The 14,710-nt window shown below is 41.0% G+C and overlaps 1 protein-coding gene across 4 annotated transcripts in view; it reads right to left on the bottom strand.

Moving 5' to 3' along the window:
- Positions 1–14,710, bottom strand: part of fred (friend of echinoid) — a 139,751-nt gene that overhangs the window by 17,677 nt on the left and 107,364 nt on the right. For 2 of the 4 annotated variants that reach the window (XM_089257296.1, XM_089257295.1), the window contains exons 5-7: positions 6,805–9,039; positions 5,297–5,893; positions 467–778 (exon numbers count right to left, since the gene is read on the bottom strand). In XM_089257296.1, coding sequence (XP_089113422.1) covers positions 467–778; positions 5,297–5,893; positions 6,805–9,039 — 3,144 coding nt within the window. Of the gene's footprint in view, positions 1–466; positions 779–5,296; positions 5,894–6,804; positions 9,040–14,710 lie in introns of those variants that run through there. The other 2 variants (XM_089257298.1, XM_089257297.1) reach the window with 2 other exon arrangements.

Consider the following 14,710-nt stretch of genomic DNA (forward strand, 5'->3'; position numbering starts at 1 on the left):
TTCGCTGCTTGAATTTTCTGTACTTTAAAGGTAAATTTAAATTTCTCAAACTGTCTCCTTACAGAATTCACATACAATTCATGCTGAGCGTATTTTAGGCTCATCCGCGCAGTATTATGAAACGTATTTGGTGCATAAAAGTGTTGATAAATGAAAGGTATGCGTGTTGCAGGTGAGAGTAGAAGAAGAAGAATAAGAAGATGAAGATGAAGGTGTGCAACAATAGGTGCATAGGTGCATTAAGATTGAAGCGTGCGTTGCCAGTGTGGCAAGTGGCGTGAGGCAAGAGGCAAGCGGCAAGCTTTGCTTGGTGCAAGTTCTTATACAGTTAGTTATTGGCGTCGTGTGTGCATTTTGCGGTGCAAAGTTCAAGTGTGGTGCTGATGGTGCTGGTGGTGCTGGTGGTGCTGTAGGTGGTGCACGCTGCACGTCTCTTTAATCCCACAACATTTTCCTGTGCCTTTACCTGAGATGGCGAGCGTCGTTGTTGTTGTTGCGGTTTTGGCATTACGTGATGTTGTTGTAATTGTCGTTGCCAGCGCCGTGGTGGTAGCTGCCGTAGCTGCGGTCACCGGCTGCACCTGCTGCACCAGCTGCCGCCCCCTCACCTGGCCACGCTTCAAGGTGGAGTTGTTGCTGGAGTTGTTCGTGGTGGTGTTGTTGTTGGTGGTGTTGCTGGTGGGGGGGATGGTGGTGCTGGCGGTGTTGGTGGTGGGCTGTTTCGTTAGTTTGGCGGCGCGTGCTGCTGCTGGAACGGTTGTCGCCTCAAGTGGTCCTGCTTTGGTTGCAACCACATGGACCACACACACACACACACATACAGACGAGAGAAGAGAGATGGGGATACATAGGTGTGTGTGTGTATCACACGACGTTTTGTTTCCGGTTGGTTGGCGATGCAGCAGGATGTGGGTAAAGAAATAGTAATTAAGTTGGCGTTGGCAACGCGAATTCAAAAGCTGTCCGAAAAAATGAAACCAAGAAGCAGCAGCAGAAGACTAAACGTTGGCTTCCTAATGAAAGCAGCCAAAGGCCACACACACACACACACATAAAGAGACTCGACTCACACACACACAATTAAAGTGTATGCTGTGGTGCACATTTTTTGGTCAAATTTGTTAGCAACTGAGGCGGGGCGAGTGCTCTATAGTTCGTCCGACGTATTGCAAACATGTTGCCTTTCACTTAGAGCCAAACACAGACACACACACACACAGACACACATGCATACAAACAGAACTTTTTCAAAAAAAAGTCTGGCTCTGGCGCATACCTGTTATGTCTGTCTCGGAGGAATCTGCCCAACTACGCAAATGGAAAATAATAAGGGAGGAAAAAAAAAATAGAATGAAATGAAATGAAATGAAATTATAAAAAATATATACTAAAAAGCATTTACTCTAGTTAGAAAGGCATTATGCACTCGGAATATAATTAAAAACTATTTAAGGCCTTTAAGCACGTTGCATTTGGCCAACTGTGACCTTCGTGCGGTTGCCGTTTGACGGCACTTTCATGGCGAAAGGGAAAATTACACATTCATGCTGAAACACTTGTTGAGAAATTGTAAGAAATATGAGATTCCACACAAGAGCTAAATTCGAATTGGGGTTGCCATATGCCATATGCATGTGAATGGGCTGCCAAGAAATGTGGGGCACTCCAAGACGAGACAGTTCATTAGAGTTCTTAGAGCGAGTCTAAAGTGAGCGTTGATGAAGTGAAGATATCTCAGACGTTGATTATAATTACGCAGCTTTGGTTCGACTTTAAACGTTATTATGGCTGTGCTGAGGACTTAATGAGTGAGTAGGCTGAACGAAACTCGGAAATTAGGGCATACAAAGAGCAAAATATAAAAATAATAGAATAAGTTATTCTGTTGATGATTTGTGGTTTTAAAATTTCTATAAAAATATTGATGCATATAAAATAAAATAATAAATTAAAATTTGTTTAATCTTGCTATGCTTAAGATACATGAGTTCATATATCAAAATAACTATATAAAACTTTTGTGAAGTTGTGTTCATACGACTATATATTTTTTAATTAAGTTAAATGCAACAAAAATTATTTTATTTTCGGTCACTTATAATTTTTCTAAAATAATAAAATATATAAATTTTAAAATATAATTATAATTTTTCTAAAATAATAAAATATATAAATTTTAAAATACAAAATTTTCTGTAATTCAAACATTTTCCTAAGATAATGCATGTATAGAAATTTATAGATTTTAAAATATATATTTGCACACAAAAAAAAAAAAAAAAAAAAAAAATTCTGATTAAAATAATAAATAAAGGAATATTATGATTCAAATAATAAATTTAAATAATTCTCTAATTAAATGTGAAATAGAAATGACTCATGAACCAGAGTATATAAAACTAAATACTTTACGTGAATTTTATTTAGAATTATTATGAGGCAGATTGAAAGCAATTAAGTGAAATAAATTTTGTAAAAATCTTGAAACCAGGCCAAATATTGTTTCAAATAAAACAAGTAAGAAAACTCTAGTCGAGAGTGCTCGACTAGATACTACCCTGAACCAAAATAATAGAAAAGCACATTTAGTATGGTTCAAATTTCAATTTCGATGTATTTCAAAATATAAATTAAATAGAAAACTCATTTAATTAAATAAATAAAAATTTTGAAACAATTAAAATAGATAATTCCGACACGCTCCGGGTTTGAGCCCGAGACCTTGTGATCAAGCGCCGCGCTTTCTACCTTGACGCCACCCTTCTGTTTTAATTTTCAATGTCAAAACTGAAATAGATTCACTGCTACAGCGCCATCTACCAAATCTAAGTCAAACTAACTGCTGATGTGACTTTAAGAATGTGCAAGAACAACCAAACTAATAAAAATGTTAAAATTTCAATTTCGATTTTTGAAAAAATATAAGAGAAATTTAATCACAAATATATAAAAGTTTTGTAGCAATTAAAAGAAAATTACAATACGCCCAGCAGGATTTGAACCAGAGACCTCGCGATCGAGCGCCGCGCCCTCTACCATGACGCCACTCCTCTTTTCTCACTTGCAATGTCAAAACTGAAATAGATTCACTGATGCAACGCCATCTAGCAGAACTAAACGAAACTAACTGCTGATGTGATTCAAAGAATGTGCTAGAAGATGTTTGAATGTATGTGTGCACACGTATTGGAAAACTGCTGTTGCTGCAGCACGTGCGTTTGTTAATTGGCCAAACATTTTGTTATTTTTTAACGTCGATTGACTAAACCGAATTTAATGAAACTTTCAGCATATGATCTACATATTCTATTGAATATTTGGCATTTAAAAGAAAACATCAAATCAAATCATTCACAATTAGCTATACTAGAATCTGACCTTCACTGGGGATTCTGGTGAATTTGGAGCCGGTATACAAAATATAACAAAAACCGAATTTGTATAAAATGCATTGGAATATACTTTTAAAATTTGGAGACTATAGCTCTAAAAATGTAGGAGTTATAAATTTATAACCTATTGCGCTTGGGTTGCGCTGCAGTGTTGGCAATATTATGAGAACTTATTTGTTGAATAATTTAATTTCTAGACGTACGATCGTAATGAAACTTACAGAACGTAATCATGATGTTTAAATGTATGTGCATACCGAAGCACAAGTCTCTAGTATTTGATATACGACTTTTACAAAGATGAGGGTGGGGGGGTGGATTTAGGGGTGGGGGGTAAATTTTAACAAAAACCGAAATTGTCTAAAATACATCTCAATATACATTTTAAATTTGGAGACTCTAGCTTGAAAGATGTAAGAGATATAATTATTTAAGTGATCTTCGATAAGGTTTTTTATCGATAAAAAACTATCGGAATGAGTTATCGTTTTTTAGTGAAAAACTCGATATGCGCGCTGTTTTTACGGACATTTTAAAAAAAAGTTGAAGTCTCTAGCTCTTATATCTTCTGAAATCGACGCGTTCAAACATACGGACGGACGGACGGACGGACGGACGGACAGACAGACGGACAGGGCTAAATCGACTCAGCTCGTCGCCCTGATCAAGAATATATATACTTTGTGGGGTCTGCCACGCCTCCTTCTGCCTGTTACATACATTTTAACAAAACCATTATACCCTGATTTCCCATTTTCAATGGGTTCAGGGTATAAAAACAAAAATTAAATAAAATATATTTTAGACAACTCGCCCTTAATCAGCTCTGTTAACTACTCCGCGATTTTGTGTATTGGCATTAAAAAATCCTATCAAACTTTCCACTTTTTAGTTCTGCCAGCTAGCATATTGTTGGCTCTTGAAACTTGGCTAGCCTAAGCGCTTACGTCTCACTAACTTGGCTCAAATTAAACGCAGCTTAAGTGCTTTACTTCTATCAAAGCTTAAATCTTAAATCTTTTAGTTGCTTTCCGAGCAACTGTTGTCAAATAGCTCGAATTGTGTCTTGTGCCCAGCTCTTTGTCAGATTATTTTCAGCTTAGTCCCGTTCTCTTTTTCCATTTTCATTTTCATTAATTTTTATTTTATATACAAGTAGAGGAAGTGAAGTGCGAGAGGGGGAGGAGGAGAGTCTAGTTAGTAGCTGTCACTGGTGAGTTGCTTAAGCTTTAAGATTTGCAGTTCGCCCGGACTTGAGCTCATTTGAGTGCGCTTGCTGGCCAAGTGTTGTTTGTTGCTAGTTTTATTTCGGTCTTTTAATTGTCGCTGCAACTGGAGCTGGAGCGGGAACTGGAGCTGGAGCTGGCTCGAGTGACGGGCACTTGAGTGTCGGCGACTTTGTCGAAGGACAGTTTTATGAGTTGCAATCGCAGAAAATGTGAAGGAGGCGGCTTAAAGCCAATTAAGAGCACAAAAGAAACGGCTAACGGCTTAATTCTCACTTAATTGGAATTACGGCGAAATGCAGCGAACAGAGCGGATGCTGGATGCTGCTGGATGTCGGACACTGAGTGGACACAGCGAATCGGATAGTCGCCAGATGGATGTCATTTGGTTGCCAAGGAATTTGCATTGCCTGCTGCTTATGCAACGACATTTGCATGATGCGAGGGAGTGCGGGAGCGGGAGGAGCAGGTAGCGGAATCTACTAGATTGACATGAAATGCAATTACGCTCCGGCCTGCATCTGCCTGCATCCCCTCGACCCAAAGAGGCGTCAAAATGGCCGCCATAAATCTGCGAGAACCCTCGAAAAAAAAATGAGAGAAGGAAATTGCGACGCTTAATGAAGAAGCCATCGTGCCGGAGCCAAACGGCCACGCCACGCCCAGCTGCCTACTTACACTCGCCATGGTGTCCAGCGACGGAGGAGGGCAGCACTTGATAGCTGTCGCCATCGATGCCAATCCCACTTGCCACATGATATCCATAGCCATTCGTATGTTGCTGCTGCTGCTGTTGCTGTTGCTGCTGGTAGAGTCCTTGTTGCTGGCATTTGGATTGCGTTTGATATTGCTGCTGTTGCTGTTGCTGCTGTTGCTGCTGTGTGTGCATCTCTCCTTGCTGCATGTTTAGCTGCTCGTCGGGATCGTGGAGAGCTGTTAATGTTAGCTCCATGCCACCATCCAGCTGCTTGCTGTCCAGGCTCCCGGTGGGATAGTAGGGCGGAGGAGGCGGCGGCGCCTGCTGTTGCGTGTCTCCAGTTGCGGCCACCAGAGTGCCGCATGTGGCATCCACATCGTAGTCCTTGGCACCGCTGTTGGGCGTGGCTGTGGCCGCAGAGGCCACCGCCGCCTGCTTCTTGGCCGCATGCGTGCGCCGGCAGCGACAGAAAGCATACAGCAGCGCCAGCAGCAGCACAAACGACAGTCCAGCTATGACGATGGCTACCCAAGCGGAGGTGGTCAGCGAGGACTTGTGCGGCATGTACGATTTACCAACTGCAACGATAGAGGGCGGGGGAGGAGGGGAAGAGAGAGTGGCGAGAGATTAAGATTTATTATGCTTCTGTTTGGTATGCAGGCTGTTTCGAGTGAAATGAACTAGTTCGGGCGTAGGACTCTTTAAGCTGAGCATAGGCAGTAGGGACTTAAGCATCTATTTGCTACAGGGATTACTATATGCCATGTTGGGTTGGTTCCAAGCTAGTATGAGCTAGTTTCTTAGAGTGATTGCCTAATGGAAAGAACTAGCTAGAGCTTAGATTCCTTTGTCGATCATAAGAGTAGGGAATCAAGTATATATTTTCATAAGGGATATATGCCATGTAAGTAGGAACTAGCTCCTTGGAGTGAGTGCGTCTAAATAGTTTCTATTAATATCTCCTTTGAAATTTATTGATGAAAAAAGAACTAGTTCAGCTTGGTGGTTCCATATATGAAGTAAATTAGTATGGGCAGAGACATTCAATTTTAAATTCATTTCAATTATATACCCTTTGGGATTTTTGGGACAAAATTAACTCATCTGAACTAGTTCCAAACTGTACTTTCTAAAATTGTCAATTTACTTGGCATTAAATGACAAAGAACTTTAACAGATCAATTTGATATGTGAACCAGTTCCAAAATGAACAAGTTCCAAAAATACCTTTTTATTTCAAATCACGAAAGCAGTTGGCCATTGAACCTCAACTTGAAAAGTTAATTTTGTGTAAGGTAGGCTCTAATAAAAATAGATTATACAAAAATTTTAAGGAACTAGTTCATTGGCATAATCATGGATATATTACATATTTGGCGTTCTAAGAATCTTCTATCAGCAAGTTATTTATAAATCAGAACTGAAGTTACGCCCAACTAGTTTCGGCTCACTTGTGTGTTCTCGTTTTGAACTAGTTCAAAGTACTTACTTTCCGCATTGGCATAGGCACCGCAATGCTCGTGATTGGCCAGCAGACAGAGCTTGACACGCACCACCGGACCCGGGCCCGCCGTCTCCGCCAGTGCCATGGTGCGATCCTCGCCGTGGTGGCCGTTGCCCGGACTCAGGCTGCGTCCGGACGTGGTGGCCGTGGTGTAGTGAGCGGTGCGTGCGATCTGGTTGATGACAGCCTCCTTGAAGGTCGTCTCGCTGCCCGAGGGCACAAGAGTGAGCGTCTCGACAATCTCCCACATGGGCACGGTGGCATCCCGGGTGACCAGGGACTCGACCACGGCGATCAGCGAGAGACACGTGGCGGCCACATTGATGCCCAGCACATGGGAATTGGGGTCGTAGCTGACGTGCAGCGGCGGCGGAATCTTGTTCACCTTGGTGGTGGCGAGCACCTCATTCGAGTAGCCGGACGTGCCCTTCGAGTTGATGGCGTACACCTTGAACATGTAGCTCTGGTGCTGATCCAGCGGCGCCAGCTTGCACGGATTCTCGTGGAAGCAGTTGAACTCGATGGACTCGTGGGCGCCCGACTGTGCGGCGGCCGAGCTGCTCACCTGGTAGCTGGCCGTGTACCCGTTGCCCGAGCAGTCCGAGAGCAGCTGCTCACGGGGCGTGGCGACGCGCCGATAGTTGACCAAGTACTTTGTGTTCGATAGGCCGCCATTGAAGCCCGGCTGCCAGCTGAGCACGGCGTAGTTGTGGGCCACCTCCATCACCTTGAGGGCCGTCGGCTTCTCCGGCGGGCCCTTCGGCTGCAGCCGGATCTGGGTGCGGATCGTGTTGAGGTCGTTGGCGGCGCGACAGGTGTACTCGCCGTAGTCCGAGTGCTGCAGGTGGGCGATGCGCAGTATGGTCGTGTATATGTCGTTGCTCTCCATGCGCGTGCTGATCTCATAGTGGCCATCGGAGGACATCGTCAGCGGCGAGGGATTGTTGCCGAACTGCCACTGGAACTCGGGCTTGGGATACGCCTGTACCTTGCAGACGACCTCCGCCGACTCGCGCAGGTCGTAGGCGACCTTGTTGTACGGATGCAGGACGATGGGCTCGTGCTCGATGCGCAGGTGCATCGACGAGTTGGCCGAGTTGACGTCGTTCTCGTAGAGGCAGGTGAAGAGGCCGCGGTCGCCGGGCAGCAGCTGATTGCCGTTGGGTCGCGCCTTGCCGCGGAATCGCAGCACGCTCTGCACGTTCACCACGCCGCCGCCGGCATCGGTGGGCGTGGTGCGAATCTCGTAGAGCCGGCGGGCGGGGAATATCTCGGTGCCGTCCTTGATCCAGCGTATCTGTGGCTTCGGCTTCCCCTTGGCGCTGCACGTCACCGCGTAGTCGACGTCGCCCACCCGCCGCGTCATGTGCTGCTGCAGCTTGGCCAGGAACTGCGGCGGCTGGTGCACCTCCAGCGTGATGGTCGCGATCTTGCCGATGCCCAGCTCGTTCACGGCGTGGCAGTGGTAGCGCCCCTCGCTGCCCAGGTGCGCCTTGGGTATGGAGTACTGCGGCCCCTGGGCCAGTATCTTCTGGGTGTTGCCCGTCTCGCCGTCGACGTCGCGGAACCAGCGGTACTGCGGCACCGGCCAGCCCGGCGGATTGGCCGAGCAGCTGAGCGTCACGCCGTTGCCCACGTGCACCACCGGCTTGTTGGGCGTGATGTACGCCTGGCCGGGCCGATGGCGCACCAGCAGCGCCACCGTGGAGTTGCCCACGCCCTCGACGCGCCTCGAGCCGAAGGGCTGCATGAGATTGACCGAGCGGCAGATGTAGTTGCCCGCGTGCTCCGCCCGCACCGAGACCAGGGTCAGCAGCTCGCCCGCGTAGCGGAAGTCTGTGGCGCCCTCCTTCAGCCACTCGATGGCGATGGGCGGCGGATTGGCGGTCACATTGCAGCGGATCAGCACGGTTTCGCCCTCCTCGGCCTCGTGGGTCTTCGACTCGATGGTGACCACCGGCGGATAGAGCACGTCCAATATGATGTCCTTCTCGCCCGTCTTGCCCAGTCCGTTGTCCGCGCTGCACGTGTACTTGCCGGCGTGGTGCCGGCTCACGCGATATATCGTATGACTGGGCGTAGTGCTCACGTATTGGCCGTTGCGTGACCAGCGCACATTCGATACTATCGGCTTGGCGTCCACGCGGCAGTCCAGCTTGGCAATGTGATCGCGCTCGACGCGCAGCGGGTTCTGCGGTCCCACCTCCACGCGTGGATAATCTGCAAGAGCGAGAGAGAACGAGAGAGAGAGAGGGCTTGTGAGTGAGTGGGGGCCAAAGTGGGTTAATTGCATGGGGCCAAGGCGGGGGCATACATAGCATACAAATAGTCAATTAAGGAGCCAAGCTCGGTTCGTCGCTTGAATGGGCCATTAACTTGCCAATAACCATTTTCAATTACACGACTACGAGCAACTACGAGCACGGCTAGTGCCAGGACATTCGGGCCGGGCCCATTGACGAGAAGCGTGACCCATCGACATTTTTAAATAATACCAATTTGAGGTATAACAGCCGCAACAACTAGCAAATGCCAGGAGCTGCCGCTTGCCTCTCACATTGTTCCAGTGCATTGGCCCAAAGCAGCCAACAACAGCACAGTGGGCGAAAGTCTGCGATTATGTGATGAAAAACAAAACCGGATACTGTTGAAAATTATTTCATTATATTGCCGGCAATATTTAACTTAGTAAGTCAATAAATTTTATTTTAATAAAGTAATTAAAATGGGGGAAAAACGGATTTTATTTAAACATATTTTAATATACATGTCTCTAAAAATATATATATTTTTTTTTAACCAAACTATTTTTTGTGAAACTTTTTTTTTTTTTTTTTTTTTTTTTTTGCTAAATACAAACTATCTTCTTTGTTTATATATTTACTTTTTGTTTATTTATTATGTATTTATTTATTATTTATTTATTTATTATTTATTTATTTATTATTTATTTATTTATAATTTATTTATTTATTATTTATTTATTTATTATTTATTTATTTATTCATTTTATTTAATACATTTTGTTTTAGGAAGAGACTCACTAAATTATAAATTAATTTGCAAAAAAATATTGGAAAGTAATAGTAGAAAAATATATAATTATCTTCTTCATTTTAAAAAATTTGCGTTCACACACAAAAATAAAAAATTCAAAAAATAAAAATTGTAAAATATATATTGAAATAAATAAGATTTCAAATTACAAATTATTATTATTTATAGGATTTTGTCATATATAATATATATTATTTATAGGATATTAATATTAATTATAGGATTTTGTCATATATAATATTAATATATAAATATTCCTCGTTATTACAAAAAATAAATAAATAAATAAAAAAAAGAGTAATACCTCTAATAATTCAATAACAAGTGCTGCAATAATTTTTATCATCCTGACAATATAATCTATAAATTTTTATTCCTACAATTAGATATTTATTTTTGGTTTGCAATTATTTTATTTTATTTTATTTTATTTTATTTTTTTTCATTACTTTTTGCATTGGTCAACTACCAATTAAAATGAATAAATAATTTGTGACATTTCTAAAGGTATATTTATTTAATACGTTATTAAATTTTTAATGGTTTCCTTAGTTAAATTGAACCACTGTTCATTGGGCTATTTGGTCTAACTGCATGCTGAGCCGTTAGTTGTTGTTCGTTTAGAAATCGGTTTTAGGGACTAGTTGTTGTTGGTCACTTGGCTGGTTAGTCAAGCGTAAGGCTAACAGGTCTTAGCTATTCCCATTGTTGTTGTTGTTCTTGTTGTTGTTATTTCATTGGCAATTAACTTTGAAACACTTTAGTTTAATCGTCGACTGACCAAATGCTTAAATGCCCATTGTTGTTGCTGTTGTTGTGGTTGTTGTTGTTATTGTTGTTGCTGTTGCTGCTGTCGTTGTTGTCCCACAAATTCCGCACAAAAATGTTCAAAGTCCGCCCTTAAAATCGGGCGCCTAAAAACGTAACGCTCTCCCGGACCCAATTACGAGGCAGCCAACACATTAAAGCCCGCCCATGTGTGTGTGTGTGTGTGCTGGTGTGTGTGTTGGTGTGTGTAATTATAAAATAAAATTTAATGAGCAACGCTTGTCAGCTGGGCACACTCACACACACACACACACACACAAAAAAGTAAGCAAAAAATGTTCCGTTTTGCATTTCAACACATGCTGCCCAACTGGTCGTAGATGCCCGCTTCATCCCCCCTTCCCCCCTTCCCCTTCGGCTGTCCTGCGTGTTGCTCATTTGGCAACCCCCTTTGGCATTTTCATGCCCAGCCAGCCATGCAGTTTCACGCTGCTGGGTGTTGCTGCCACACACCCATCGCGGCCCCGCCTCCCCCCACAGTGCCCCAGCCAGAAGGCAAGAGCTGCAGAAAAAAAAAAAACGCAGAGAGGCAAGAGAGAGAAAAACTTGCTGACATTCGCCATGAAGTTCCCAGCGCAATTTTTCATTTTTCATCCGGTTTTTATATATTTTTATTAAATTTTCTTTTGCTATTTTATTTATGCGCGTCCCCGTTGAAGGTATCACGATTTTGACACCTTTTTTGCTAGAGCTCAAGAGCCGGCCTGCTTGCAAGCTGTTTCCATTTTCGTATACAATTCTGATAGAGATGTAATATATATGAAACAATATATATATGTATATACATATATGTGTATATGGCCATTTGCCTTTTTTTTCTGAAGAGGTCTACCATATGCTTGAGTAGCTACAGACAGACAGAAAGAAGATGAAGGTCATAGGAAATTGTTTTATTTTTACATCGAAAATGGGATACAAATTATGCTTAAGTGCATAAAATATTCTGGGGATTAACTTGTATAGAAATTCCTAAATTATAAAAATTGAAATAAAATATATAAAAGCTATATTTAAGATGCTTTCTGAAGGGACCTCATATATATAAAATTTTCATTTGAACTATATATTAATGTGATTTACATTAAAACGAGTGTAGTTCAAAAAGTCTTTATATAGGTGGCCTTTATAATATACAAAAATATATGTATATATTTATATTTCTTTTTGTGTTTCTTTTCATTTGAAATGAAAATGTAATATTAATATATGTATACATAAACATTTATATTGAATTTTTTTTTTATATGTACATATAAGCTAAAAATGTAAAGAAAAATAAAAACAAAAACTAATGTATGTGTATTTTTACATAAGACTTTTTAAAACACCTTTTAAAGCTTTGAATATTTACTATATTAAATTGTATACGTAAATTTATATTTATTTGTTAAAAAAGTATTTTTCTAATGTAAATTTTATATTATTAATTAAATTATAAATTTGTAAGTTATTTATATTTTTTTAAATTTTATTTTAGTTTATTTTTATTTTATTTTAGTTTATTTTATTTTATTTATTTAATTTTTTGTATATATCTGTTTTATTACTGTATATAATAATTTTTAAACATGTTATAGTTTACCCAACAATAAGTTCAAAATTTCTCCAATAATATTATTAATATTATATATTTCATTAGAGATATTTTTTTTAAAAACATATTTGACTTCTTCATCTTGTATATAACGGTTATATTAATGTCTATAATATTTATTAAAGTTTATTCAACAATAAATTTAATATTTCCTTACTATTTTTATTAATATTATTAAATATTTCATTAGAGATATTTCTATAAATTATTTAAATCCTTCCCCAATCCCGCTTCCTAAGCATAACTGCTGTAATCCGCTTGCAACTTTATTTTTGTAATTATTATTTTTCTGCAATATTTTTAAGGGTGTTTTCTTGGCAGCTTGCTAAATATGAAATAGTTTTTTTCTTGCCTCTGCCTTAACTCGTTCGTCTCTTCCTTTTTTTTAACAAGTTCGCATTTCCTCGGCGCTCGGCTCGGCATTTCACAGCTGAATGTTCACATGCATGTTGCCACGCCCACGCTGCAACGCATTGTGATTTTATGACTGGCTACATTAGTGCCATGAAATATGCGTCGCCTGCACCTGCTCCTGCGCTGCAACAGCAGCGATCCCATCTGCACATACCAGGTGCGACCCCATGTAGACCTGCTAGGCTTCGGCATACCAGGTGCTGCTCCGCCACCTACCTACCACTCGCTGCCTTGTTACACGACGAGCCAAACGAGGTCCCGGCTTCCGGTTAGGCGGGCGTTAAATAAAACTGCGCGTTGCTCATACGCCGCGTGGTCGTTACTTATGCCCGTTGGCCATTTTGCAGCCAAATTAAATTATTTAACCCGGAACTGGGCCGAGCCTCGTTCCTGTTGCTGTTCTCGCTGAAAGCAGGATGTATCACACAACTTGGCTTGGAGTAATTTTAATGAGTCGCGCTTGCGTTTGCGTTTGCGTTTGCATTTGCATTTGCTTAAAGCTGCATTTACTGCAACTTCGTCCGCTCCTCTCTACCTCTCTACCTTTACCTGCCATCATCATCTTGGCCAAATTGAAAAGTTACAACAACAACAACAACAACAACAATAGGAACAGCAAACAGCAGATTCTGTTGCAGTTCGCTGACTACAGCTGCTGTCGCGTACGTGTCACACAACACGTCACGTGACTTCCGCTGCGCGTGCTTGCAACACCTCCATGAACACATACACGCACACACACACACACACATATACCTATATATATTTATAAGCCCCTTCGATTCAGACGCAGCCCAGCAGCTGAATAAATATTGAAATTATATTTCACTGCGTCAGCTTAAATGTCGAAGTGAAACTAGACGAAGTAAAACATTCGCTGATGAAGCGAATCGAAGCAGCATATTCATTGATATGGCATAAGATGTTAATTATTACAGCCATTATAAGAGGATTATTCTTCTACTTTGACCCATCGGGCAGCATTTTAATAAGCAGATCTGAAGAGAATTCAGTCACTCATAGTTTTCTCAGAATTCTGTTTAGCACTTTACTTTACTTTACTTTAAATTGTTTGAGTCTTAATCTTCATTGAAAGGCACTTCGTATTGTTGTTGTTGTTTTTTTTTTAGTGCTGAAGAAAATGTACAAGCAGCTTGAAAAATATATATAATTGTTGACTGATTCGCATATTTTTTATTAATAAAAATATTACTGAAGTGTGTTGCATTTGAATATGCCAATGCGTCAAGCAATAAAAAAAATATATATAAAAAGAAATTTTAGACTACTTTTCTCAAAATAACTGCAAAAATGTTTTCGGTCAGATCTAGGTTTGCTTACAGACAGACGATTCCTAAATTGTCTTTAAAATCATACCTATTAAAATTTTAGTGTTAATCAAGGTTTTTCTATTATACATAATATCTATAATACATAATATATATTGAAATATCGAAAATATATAAAAAAAAAATTTTTAAATAATTCTATAAATCTCCCTTGTGAATAAAGATTGTTATACCCTGTAATTTATAGGACTTTGATTACCAAATATACCCCATTTCTCAAATAATTCCTCTAAGTACTTCTTGTAATTATTTCTTCTAAATATTTCCTCTTTATATTTCTTCTTAGCATTTCCTTTTAGTATTTCCTCTTAGTATTTCTTGTTAGTATTTCCTCTTAGTATTTCCTTATAGTATTTCCTCTTAGTATTTCCTTATAGTATTTCTTCTTAGTATTTCCTCTTAGTATTTCCATTTAGTACATCCTCTAAGTCTTTAATGCTGAGCTGAACGATCAGACAGCGCTGCACGACTCAGTCCACGAGGGCGACTGAAGAAACGCTGCAGCTGCTGCCCTTTATATAGGGCGACACTCAGTGGAAGGCTGGGCAGCGCTCAAATGCTGTGCCCGATGCCAGGTAGAGATCGTTGCCGTTGAGTATTAATTGACCAATGAGAGAAGGCTACAGTTGCGCACTAAGAGACCAATGGG

This window comes from Drosophila navojoa, chromosome 3, assembly GCF_054131105.1.
Source record: "Drosophila navojoa isolate 15081-1374.11 chromosome 3, UAZ_NAV_1.0, whole genome shotgun sequence".
Classification (NCBI taxonomy): domain Eukaryota; kingdom Metazoa; phylum Arthropoda; class Insecta; order Diptera; family Drosophilidae; genus Drosophila; species Drosophila navojoa.